At 30.5% G+C, this 13,253-nt stretch overlaps 1 protein-coding gene across 1 annotated transcript in view; it reads left to right on the top strand.

The window, feature by feature from the left end:
• LOC106689188 (inactive hydroxysteroid dehydrogenase-like protein 1) overlaps window positions 1–12,958 on the top strand; it is a 139,726-nt gene extending 126,768 nt beyond the window's left edge. Inside the window, exons 2-6 of the mRNA XM_067047702.1 lie at window positions 6,105–6,227; window positions 7,208–7,318; window positions 7,446–7,666; window positions 11,097–11,324; window positions 12,355–12,958. Coding sequence (XP_066903803.1) covers window positions 6,105–6,227; window positions 7,208–7,318; window positions 7,446–7,666; window positions 11,097–11,324; window positions 12,355–12,468 — 797 coding nt within the window. The 3' untranslated portion in view covers window positions 12,469–12,958. The remainder of the gene's footprint in view (window positions 1–6,104; window positions 6,228–7,207; window positions 7,319–7,445; window positions 7,667–11,096; window positions 11,325–12,354) is intronic.
• Window positions 12,959–13,253: the final 295 nt, after the last annotated feature.

Raw genomic sequence — 13,253 nt, 5'->3', positions numbered from 1 at the left:
TTCCTGACAATCCTCCGAGGCGCCTGAAAGGAAGATGGACACGAGACCTGCTAATATAGAAACGTCATTAGAGTGCTACCAATGGGTAGTTTCTCTACACGCCTGTAACACTCTAATTTAACTTAGATCAGATTTACTAAATGTATTATAATGTACAGTTATAAATACCAATAAATAAATATTTTAAAAAAATTAAAATATTGAAAAAATTTTTATAAGTATTAAATTATAGTTTTTGAAAGTTCCCTTTTGTCATTGAAATCTAGGAATAAGATACTTCCATGAAGCCCTCATACTACCTCTCCCTACACAGTGTCCCCACCAGTCTAACCCTTCAATCCAATACCAGTATATATTGAGAAGTATTTTATTATTTGGCCAGCTCAATAATGTGGCCTTACATGGACAATTAGTAAATAAAATGTCCAAAAATAACTAATGATAAATAAATAAATAATGATGTGTAGAGAATAGTCTTAGTAGAAGATAGCAAGTTACAAAAGTTGACATAAATAAATAAATAGATACATTAAAAGAAATAAAATTAGTACATATTATTCCATTGATTAAAATAAATTAGCAGAAGTATAAATTTAAAAATACATATCCATATATAAATATATATTTATAAAAAAAAATCATTCGAATTGCAAAAAATCTTGTAGAAGTTTGCGATTGTGTCTTTAAAAGAAAAACGGATATTTTACGGGTTTTACTTTACCTTTAACTATAATTTTAAATTTGAAAAAATAATAATAATTATAATAAATATTCTCCCCAGGATAAAAAAAACAGAATAATCGAAAAAGGTTTATTCAAAATCATACACAATTATATATAATCTTTTCAATTTCTTGATAATGGTATTTATTTTTTAATAAATTAATTGATATCCATTTAAGTCTCAACACTCTTTATAACATCATCAATAGTCCAACGTTTCGGCCAATTCGGCCATCCTCAAGGACAATATTAAATATAAATTTACACCTCGCATCCAATTTTTTAAAAAACGTTATGCAGGCTATTCTGCCCAGGTCATTAATTATAAGTCAAATTACCCTATTTTGTCAAAATTTCATTAATTTTTAAAATTTTTATTTTTAGATCAAATTAACATTTTTAATTCATCCTACCTAGACTTGGCAGATTTGACTAGTAATTATACATAGTTTTCATTAAAGTAATCAAAAATTGGGGTGAAATAACTACTTTTTTTTCTTCCCGGCTCTTGTATAGTCTCATACTCTATACACCGTACTTGTTATTTATTAATATAAAATTAAAGTCAGATAAAGGGTACTTTGTGGTTAGCGGCCATGAATCTGTAAGAGGAAATGCGATTCCCTTGAAACAGTCATGCGACACAATTGCACCCTGTACACTTATTATCTGGGAACCGAATATAGCGCTATAATCATCCCGAAATATAGGAAATGACGCCACTAATGATAGATGAACTGACCATCTTAACATTGTAACAACGTGTACATGAATGACAACAGGAACTACAAAGGTCTTTTGATCCGGAGGACAATGTTGTAATTATTCGATGTACCGAATCTATGGACAGTAGAATGGTTACATGTTTGCAAAATGAACTGTTAGCAACAGTAAAAGAGGCATACAAGATCAATATTCCACTAAACTAAACTTTCAACAAGAAAACCGAATGAAAACAATGGTTTTAAAAGAATTAAAATTAATCATTATATTTTTTTTTTTGCAATAAAGTAGATGTACTATTAACCTCTTATTTATCAACTAATAGATAACATACAGAATCAAAATATGTACAAAATTATTAAAAGTATCATTTCGAACAAGGGGGAAGTCAAAAAGTATTTTGCAAGCGGCTGCTTAACTCTGTTGAGTTACTAATACACAGCAGATTAGTACAAGAGCCGGGAAGAAAAAAAAGGCAGTTATTTCACCCCAATTTGTGATTATTTTAATGAAAACTATGTATAATCACTAGTCAAAACTGATGAGTCTGCCAAGTATAGGTAGGGGGAATAAAAAATGACGGCTGTTTCAAAACCTTAAAAATAAAACATTAATTTTTCATTCGGAGCTCTATATCTTAAAAACTACCAACAAAACTAGAACATCTAAATGGACATTATTTAAAGAAGAGTAAATTTTCTGAAATATTAGCCCTAATAGAGCTATTTACGTCCAATAGTTCTCGAGATATAGCCTTTTAAAAAGCAACATTTCATAAAAATTTTAGAAGTTTTAGAAGGAAAGGTTACTAAACAAGTTGCTAAAAAAATCCGCTCTTATGCATTTACCATTTAAAACATTTTAACATTACTTTAAATAGGGCTGCTCACAATGCTATACTTATAACACTTAACATGGTAAAACATTTTACATTTAACACAATATCATAAATACCCATAGAGTAACAGACTCTTAACCATGTTATATGTTATTTTGTTTTAACATAGTAAAATAAGGATATATTTCTTCATTTAACATTTTTTCCATTTAACAGGTTAAACTAATGACCATGAATACTTCTATTATAGGAATAATAAATTTAAAAAATTGCGTGCATCACATAACTTTCACTTACCGCACTGATTTCTTATTTTATGAAATGAAACTAGTCATGTATCTTTTAAAAGCTATTTCCGTATCATTCAGAATGTATGCTTCATGCTTAGATAAGTGAAAGTAAAATCTGACTATTGACACAACAACCATGGAAATAGGAAAATTCTTTATCATCAAATTCAATCATATTGTATACATATTCATTGTTTATTATTGCTAACAATGAGAGAAGGTAATTTTTCACCAAAAAAAAAAAAGAAAAGAAAATTAGAAGTACATCCAAGATCAAAAATCATTAATAAAGGAAAGGAATGTTTTGGACTTTTTTTTATTTTTTGTTTTTTTTTAACTTTTATTTTTCTCCTGCTATAAAAATTCGTATTTTAGGATTTCTAGAGGTGGGAATAACCAATATCAACTTTGTGGGATTGGGATAGATCGGTCTCAGATTTTTCCTATTCGAACTTCGGTCTCTATTTTTCCATTTTTCTCCTTTAGTTACTCATAAAGTTCTTTAATATTTTGTATTTATTCACTGTGTATTACTTCTAACAATTAGAGCTGGTTATTTATTTCAACTAACGAAATTTAACGTACTTTAGAGGAAGACTTTTAGGAAATTCTACATTTGAGCTCTTTTAAACTACTTTAGTAAGGATAAAACCTAGCTGGTATTAAAGATGATCTAGTTTTACATTCATATACTGAATTTAATCAAAATTTCTAAGGGCGTTTTTGAAAAAAAAAAAAAAAAAAGTGCGTAAAAAGTAGCATTCTATGTTTGTGGATTATGCTGAAATATTGCTGGAAAATCCCAGGCACACACATGCTCTAAATATGGGATTTGAGTTTCGTTCAAATTTTTTATTGTGCTTGGCTTTTCACTCACAGACTATTTTGCGAGACTTGCTTATTTCGACTTAAGGGACCACAAAACGCGAATTCAAAACTTGAAATCGAAATTTCTTACGATCGGGATTCTTTCCTTACTGTCTATTCCATATATAGGTAAGTAAAATTAAACACTAATCACATGAACCGAAAATAAAATGAGATAAGTAAAAGTATAACTTGGAACTAACATAATAATAAAGAAAAAAATATTAATCTCATCATCATAAATTAATGGAATATACAGGTGTTTTCCTAAACTGTCGATTTTTTTTTTTTTGAGAATTAAATCACAGCAAATCTCCACTTTATAAGGTACTTGGATGATTTATTATAGAATTAGAGAGAGATAAGAATTTATGACACCAGGTATTGAAAGTGATGTTGCAATGTCCTTAAGGCTAACGAATCTTGCAAATGTTTACGGCCAATAAAACTCGATCTTTTCAATAAATAATCACATGCTACCTTGTTTGAAATTTATCGTGACTGACCGACACAAATTCTGCAATACCATTGGTGTCGCATTGCTTGTTATAGAAAGGTCTAGAATAAATGTAACTATGAACCGGAGGGTTGGTTCTAAATTTCATATTACAAATATAAAGTGAAATATCAGCTTTCAATTCATTTTTAAAAATCTAGTTTACTCTAAACTAATGCATCTCTTTCAATCGATTTTTTTTTCTTCAGCTTTTCTAAACTTTAGGGATGCCGAATCCAATCCCGAAACGTTTCAGAACTTTAGATGAATAATCGATTAAATTTAATCACTAATTATAAGCCTCATTATAACAAATGCATAACTAACAGACTTTATAACACATTTCTTTATTTAACATAAGCATTATTCATAATTTATTATGGTTCAGAATCTAGCAGCATCTGGTGTAACATACAGTATTGTACTACATGTGTTATGTTTGAAAATTATAAATAACATAGTACATACTCCAAAGGAAATAATGGATATAACTTTGTTTTAGATGACTTTCTTTTTTAATCCTACATACATATTTATAAACATCTATCTTTTCAATTTTCTCACACTTTATTCTTCTATCATTTGGAGCTAACAGTACATCAACCTTAATTGAAACCAGTATTGTATTATTTTAATTATCTTATACCAATTGAACAAAAGCCTAAATATGTTTTAATTTTATTTTACACCAGATCGGCCTGATGGGCCTTACATGATTGATATAACCGTTATATTATATATATATATTTTAACAGTTGATTATGGGGGGTATAGTCTCGTACAAAAGCCACCCCTAACTATACACAATGTTCTTATTAAAAAAATAAAATATAATAAATAGATAAGAATAATGCTTCTTAATAAAAGAGGAGAGTAAAATTAATAACAAAAAATAATGATATTGGTACACTTAAATAAAACAAACAATTGGCTTCTAATAGTAAAAAGAAACAAGTTAATTTGAAAAAGAGACGAGAGAAGAAAAGAGAAAAAAAATTATAATGAATAATAATAATAAGTAAAATAGAGGTAGTGTGACTATGAATTAATTTTATATTTATTAAAATTTATAATAGAATATCCTACAGCAGTCTGGGCTTCAGTCTTCGGGTTGAGGTTGGGTTTCCCAGGTTGTAGGTCACTGCTCCTTTAACTGTCGGCAACTGGGAGTGGAACTTCATGAACCGTTTTTTGATGTAATCCTCTATTGACTCCATCTGTAATTCGCGATGCAATTGGCTATTTCTTATGAACTGCGATTCTTAGGACTTTATTTTGAAAAGATTGTAGTTTTTTCCTTTTCGTGGAGGAAGCCGCTCCTCAGACTTCACAGCCGTACATCAGCAGTGGCCTGAGAATTGCTTTAATTACAAGAACAGTTGTTTCTAGTTTTAGTTTAGGAATTTCTGTTTAGGATAGGATATAGCATTGCTAAACTTGCATAGGTTTGAGTTAGTTTGATGTACAAAAGCCTAAATATTTGAAGAGCTTTATCTAAAAAGGCTCTTTTTCACTCTTCCTCCACTGGCTTTTAATTCTAGTAACGCATCGGGATCTCCCAGGGTCCTGCTCATTCCTTGGCAAATGGGGACTGAGGAAGAGCTCGGTTTGGAGTTCCCCAGGCTGAATGTAAATGGGAAAGATTGTGTTTAAAATATTATTTTACATTAAGTTAAATTTTTTTTTTTATTTATTCATTTTTTTTCTCTTCTATTTCTTATTTTGTTATCAATTAATTTATATATTTGTAAATATCGTTATTACCCCTCTCTATAAGAATAATAAAGAATGTAATATTACACAATAAAAAGAAAAGATACTGAGACTAAAGAGCCTTTTTACTCTTTTCTTCAAACTTTTCAGAGCCAAGGAAAAAAAAGTTTTATATTTATCCAAAATAACATATGTTCTTGGAGCTTTAAAGCCTTTGTTAAGGATTAAGTGCTATCTTTGTAAAAATTGAAAATAAAACAAATAAAAAATGAACTTTAAACATTATTACATACACAAATATTAACAAGAGTAATTTATAAATATAAGATTTTAATGATTACACGGAATATATTACGGAAAATTACATAACTTTGGAGTCATATTTAATAATATAAAATTTAATAATTTATGTACAATTTCTATTTCTCAATTTCTCATCCAATCTCTTTTACAGTTGTTACAGGTTGCACAGATGGCATTGGACGCGCATACGTTGAAGAGCTCGCCAAACGGGGTCTAAATATTGTTCTCATCAGTAGGAATAAAGAAAAGTTACTCCGTGTTGCCAGCGAAATAGGTATGTGAGAGTTATTTCTTTAAATAAATGAACTTAGAGCAGATTTACTAAATGTATTATAATGTACAGTTGTAAATAGCAATAAATAAATATTTAAAAAAAAAAAAAAATAAATGAATAAAAGCTCCACTGACAGTGTAAAAAATACCGGCCGACCCAGCCCTCTAAGCCCCCCCGCGCCGGTCTTATCTCACCTTTAAGCATTTATTTAAAACAGGAATAGAAAACTTAAATTAAAGTATTATTCAAATCAATCAAAATAGTTGAAAATATTACTCAAACTATTAGGTGGCTCTCATAAATTGGCGGCTCTATTGACTAAATAAAAAATTAATAATATATAGACTTAGTTCAGAAATTAATATCAATTAATTTAGGCCCTTGCTGTGGGAAAAAGAGGAAAAATATTACCTATGAGACAAGAGATTTAAAAACAAAAAAATAGGGTGGAACGATCTAGTAACGATGCACATCTAGAAAAATTAAAATAAAATTCATCAATTACTGTTCTAACTCGAACAATATTTTTTAAATGAATAAATAAAATACTATAAACCTTTTTACAATGATAAGAGCTTTTCAAAAACTATAAAATAAAATTATTATTACTTGAAACTCAGGTAACTAATTATCTTATTTTTAAAGTCCGGATCATATGATTTCATTTTTCAAAGAAATAGAGTTGATGTGATGGCGATCCGTATGGGTGTTTTGGAGTATTATACAATCTTTTTAGGTATTTTTTGATAAGTAATATTTTCAGAATGTCGATGTCGATGTAAGATGTGCTCACTAGTCTTTTATGTTATTTTGTTCAGTCCTGATGTATCTGAATTGGTAAAACGTTGGCTGATTAGTTATTTATAGGGGTTTGGGAGACTTGAGGGTTTGCGTTGAAATTCTTTAATATTATCCTAATAGTGGAGTTTACATTTATTATTCTCACTGTCACTAATTTATTACTTGCATATTGTTTACAGAATCAAGATATCAAGTAAAGACTAAAATAATTACGGTGGACTTCAGCAAAGGCCAATCAGTATATTATCAGATTGAAGCCGAAATTAAAGGAATCCCTATTGGAATACTAGGTAATTTTAAATATTTTATCATATAATTCAATTTTTATATTATATCAGTTCAATCTTCTTGAACCATGATCTATAAAAAGGTTTCGTTTCGTATTGTTTATAATTTTTTTTTAAATTTTTGTTTCAGTCAATAACGTTGGAAAACAATACACATATCCAACGTACTTGAGCGAAGTCCCAGAACAGGAGTTATGGGACATAATAAACGTGAATATAGGTGCGACAACCTTAATGACGAAAATGATATTGCCTCAAATGGTTGCGAGGAAGCGTGGTGCCATTGTGAATGTATCTTCGTCTTCTGAACTTCAACCACTACCTCTGATGACTGTTTATGCCGCGACAAAGGTTTGACACCGCTCCATGGATAATTACTGTATTTTTCAATCCATTATAAACATTTGAAAGACAAATTAAAAAGATCAAGGAAAAACCTTTGGATATAAAACTATATAACAGTAAAAACTTATCACAGTTTTCTATATGCACATTCAGTGGCGAACAGTGGTTGTCAACCACCCTAAGAAAATTTTGTCGTCCTATTATTTAGGTATTTATATTTGACAGACTAAAATATACACTAATTCTAAAAATTTATTGGCAAGAACATTCACTCCTGACAACAATGCTAAAAGGTTTCTGCTTTTTCTATTGGTAATTTTCATATTTACCTCAGTCATAATAGTTAAAACTGTTTTCAAGTATACAACTCTTTGAAGTATTCTTAATAATTTATTTTTTTTATTTATTAATTTTTCTGAGTCTTATGAGTGCGTGGGGTTGATGTGATGAAAACGGGTTGCATGTAGCCTCTTTTTCTGCATTTGAAGAGGGGGCTGCGGAAATTTGATCTTTTGGTATGGGGAAGCCTGTATTTTGTGCCAGTCTGGGCCCTGTTTCATAATAAAGTACAAACTAATACTATTAGTCTTTTCGATTTAACTTAATACAATTACACTAACTTGTACAATAGTAACTTGTACTTTAGTACTTTTTAAATCCTGTAATATCACTATTACACTATTACCCTATTATGAAAAAATAAGTATTAGAGTAATTAACACGTTGTTTTTATACTTGTATTTTAAACTAATACTATTAGCTTTTATTATGAAACAGGATCCTAGTGGTGACAGGGCCCACCAGGTTTGTTGATTCAAATAATTCAAATAATAATGAGTCTGTGTGTTTCTGCCACCATTGTGCCCGTCCTGTCAATGCCAGTGTTCTAAATTATGGGTTCGTACAGTACTGAAGACTGTCAAAAAGTTTAATATGTCTCCTCTATATTAATTCTATCATAGTCGGTAGTTCGAATATCGTATGCATGTGGTCCGTATTTGCTCTTTGAAGTGAAGTATGTCACACTTTACTGCTTAGAAATCGTTGGAGCCTCTTGGCCGTTGAATATGTGTATCGTGTATGTTGGTCAGCATAGTTGCTCAGTAGAGCAGGGATGGCCTCAGTACACTTTTGTAGATTAATTTGAGGCAGAGAGAAAGATTAGGAGAAGTTAGTAGGTGATTAAGCCTGTAAGTCTTGGTCCTAACCTGCTTGATCCTCTTATTGCAGTGGCGAGCTAGCGTCAGGTGTTTAAGGGTGACACCCAGATATACTATGTTGCCTGTTGGTCTATTCTCATACACTTCTACCTTATATACTTTAGGGACGGAACGCTTGTTCTTCTGGAAGGAGAAAATAATACAGTTGGTCTTCTTGGGATTAACTGTAATTATCACCCTTTCCAATTTCTTGGTTATTTCCCTACAAGCCTTCTCCGCCTGCAGTAGAGCTATTTCTGCATCGTTGAACTACTGTAGATGCCTATAACGTTGACATAAGCCACTACAGTGGCCTTGTCAAACTTGGCTCCAACAGTTCAGTCGTTAGAAAAGTATTGGAGTTAGCACAGACCCCTGGGGTACTCCACTGGTGAGTGGGACCTCCCCGAATACCACTTCACCGACTCCAGCTCCCATTTTATTTTCGGAGTTTTTATGTGTACAATATATAATTCAATATCATACAAACTCACTCACTGTTGGGCGCTACAGTCCTTGTAAGACCTGAGCCTCTGCCACCACTCTTTCCCATGCCTCGCGGTCTCCAGCGAGACTCCTCCAATTTTCAACTCCCATTCCTCTCAAATCGTCCTCCAAATCATCCAGCCACCGACGCATGGGTCTGCCCCTTTTCCTTTTTCCTCCTGGTGCACCATTTAGCATCCTTTTAGGTAGTCTACAGGGCTCCATCCTTTCCACATGTCCCAACCATCTTAGCCCCTGCTCTTCTTAATAGCACAGATGATATCAGGCTCTCCATACAATTCCTTTATTTCGCCATTGCTTCTGATTCTCCACCTGTGCTCTTCTTTAACGGCTCCAAAAATCTTTCTTAGGATTCTTCTCTCCCAAACCAGTAGAGCTCTTCTATTTTTCTTGGTTAGAGTCCACATCTCACTACCGTACATTACCACTGGCCTTATTATTGTTTTGTACAACAAAAGCTTTGCTTTCCTGGAAAGACTTTTGTATCGGAGACCTTTTTGCAGGGCATAGAAACATCTGGTTCCTGCTACCATTCTGCCCTCAATATCTACTTCTAAATTATTGTTCTCCATCACAACTCCTCCCAGATACTTGAAAGTACTGCAGCTGTGAAACAAATCATACAAACAAATATTAAATTAAATTGTATTTCACTGATATATGAAAATAAATTATTATTACGTCAACTAAGTTAAAATCATAAGTTTTAAGTTACCTTATAATTACTCTCCACAAAAAAAAAACAACAAAAAAACCACTATTTAAATTGTCACTTTTTTGTCTTCTAACCATATTTTACCTTACCCTGAAATAGTTAACAATCATATTTCTACTAATTTTCAGTGCACTCTATTGGAATTCCTATTCAACTGTTTTATTTGAAAAATGGAGTTGCAATTTCTTATTTGTTTGCTATTATTTCAGTATATTTTACATTAAAATTTAGTATATTTGTTTTATAAATGATTCCATAATTTAGATCTTCAATTACAGTTATTGCTTGTAGACATTTTCTTTTAAAAACAGTTTCTTCTTATTCTAGTATTTTAATGCCCTGAAAATCAAAATTATTTCCATTTTCCGCACGGTATACTAGTACTATTATATATATTTGAAAGTGTGGGGTTTATATGTATTGAATAAAACTGTGATAAGTTTTTATTATTATATTGTTTTATATTTAAAAATAAAATTGGTTTAAAACGTTTTTCCTCGATCTTTTTGATTGATATTTAATAATGAAAAATGAATCTCATTAAAAAAAATATCCACGATAAAGTTGTTTATAATAGACGAATTAAACGTTTTCAATTTTATTCTGACCAAATTACTTCAATATCTTTTTATGTTAATATACCTCTAATAACCTACCTATTCACTTCCATATTTCTGTTAAAAACCTTTGGAGTCTTTATTAATCGAACTTTAGTCATGGAATAACCAAAAAATCCATTGTTATCTTAAACAGTTTCTGATATTAGATAAAAATTCTGAAATTCATTTCCGCTTTTTTTTTCATTTATGAGAAACTTCATAAAAAGTTTAAATTAGAATAAGAATTATGATAGTTTCAAATTGTCGTAAGTTTGTGAACTTAAAATTTACTATTTTGAAGTTTGTTTGTTTTTTTGCAGGACTTGATCCCAACTTTACCGATAATGTTACTTCCTACATCTCAAGTATTAAGAAATATATATAAAGTGACATATATGTTCATTTATTTGTTTCAGGTTTTCGTGAAGAGCTTTTCTGAAGCGTTACGCGTCGAATATCAAGCGGAAGGAATAACAATACAACACCTGTCCCCATTTTTCATCAAAACGAAAATGAACGCATTCAGTTATCGTCTCCAAGAAAGTTCATTGCTAGTTCCAGATGCGGAAACGTATGCGAAGAATGCAGTGAACACTCTTGGACGAGTCAATCATACAACTGGTTACTGGGTTCATGGTCTTCAGGTAATTACTGCATTCAGATTCCATTTGTAAATCTAAGTCTCAATAATACACTAACGGTGAATGCAACAAATATTAACTTAATTGAGAGTTGGAGTTGATTCTTTCTTGCTTTCTCAAAGCCTCAGGATCAGAATTCCTAAATAATATGAAATTCTCAAATAATTCTGTTTCCTACCTAGCATCTTCCCTTTCAGAATCATAGGGGATAGGAATAGTGAAAAATGTAAAAAAACTCGTATCAAAAATAGTAGACCGTTATGAATTGTTCCATTAGTATGCTAAACTCAGGAGAGGCTGGGAGGAATAATTTGTATCTGATTCAAATAGCAGGAAAATGAATCTTTCAGCTGACATCAGAAGAAAATCAGGCAGTGAAGCAGCGATATAAAGAATTTTTACATTCCCTTGAGCAAGCCATAGTATTCAATACAAATTTACTTATATTTAACAAATAAAGTATGTAAAACAGTCGTTCTCAAGCGGAGGCCCACGAACTGAGGGTGGGCGAGAGAGCCATTGGGTGGCTCGCTAGGTCCTGGAGAACAAATTTTGTGAGGAGTTATTATTAGAACAATTTATTTTTTTAACTTTCCACATGTTTGAGTGTTAGTCAAAAGTTATAAAAAGTAAATTGAAGGTTTTAACAGGTAAATGCAGTATGACAGTCCATGAAACTGCACTTTCAGTTAAATAATTTCGGGAGGGGGATCCCCCTTTGCCTCAACAAGGAGAGGGTGTAGTTGCATGGTTTAATTTCTACCTTAGCGGTTTGCAGACCTCTTCGAGTTGGGTAAACAAACCACCATATACCGAATGATATCCTTTCAAAAAAAAATTTTATCTTAGTGCAATGACTTTTCAAAACTGTTATCTCTATATAGCGAAAATCACCTCTATGCAAAGTATGGTCTAGATATCCCACTAAGTATAGTTTCTTTGGGAAAATTTTTAATTTTCTTTACATATTTCAAAGTAATTTTATTTTGTACTACTTAAACTGTTACCTAATGGTTTATTTCTCTTTTTGCAGTATTTCTTCACCATGATTCCTCCTATGTGGATAAGAACATATATTGGAGCCTTCATGAATCAAACATTTAGGAAAGACTACTTGTACAATAACAAATCCGTGTCATTCTTATAGAAAGACTTATTTATATAGGATAAGTCTCTTTTTTATATGTGACTGATTTTTTTATATATTTATGTGAATGTTATTTAATTACATTTAAGGGTTAGTGAATCATAACAATATGTAATTAAATAAATTATTATTACAAATGTCTAATTAAATAGTTTGTAATATTGTCAAAATATATCTTTAAGATTTAAACTAATAGAAGAAAAATGTGTGGCGTAGTTACTAATATTTTAGAGACATATTTCTTTGAATGAAAAAGATTTCTGAACAAGATTATTTAAATATTTGATTTTTTTTTTTTTTTTTGGACTGAGAGATTCCACTATCCAATATTTCTAATATTAACTATTAAAATTATAAATTTATGTTATTGCCTTTTTCTAACTTGATCTCATTAGAGGAAGTGCAACTAAAAACTTTATGTATAAATAAGCAAATTAAATTAACTGCATTTAAAAATAAAATTGAAAGAGTATTGATTTTTCAGAAAATATTATGTACAATATAATGTTGTTTAATGTAATTTGAATAATAAAAATATTACAAATTCTTCCAATGTATTTTTAAGAAGTATCACAGAACACTATATCTGCAATTTCCCTGTTCATTTTTCATTCCTCATTCCCTTGATTGATTGATTATTTATGCATAACCATTGTTCTTCAAAGATCTTTCTAAAGTATGTTAATTTCTTAATTTAGTAATGAAAACTGAAAATGAAAAGAGCAGTAAGTTATCCCAGGATTAATATTTACAATTAAGATTATATATTTTTTGTGTTTTTTATT

Source organism: Halyomorpha halys, unplaced genomic scaffold (genome assembly GCF_000696795.3).
Source record: "Halyomorpha halys isolate HHAL.00 unplaced genomic scaffold, Hhal_1.1 Scaffold1294.1, whole genome shotgun sequence".
NCBI lineage: Eukaryota > Metazoa > Arthropoda > Insecta > Hemiptera > Pentatomidae > Halyomorpha > Halyomorpha halys.
Note: the sequence above shows the minus strand (reverse complement) of the source record. Positions and strands in the feature narration are given on the sequence as shown.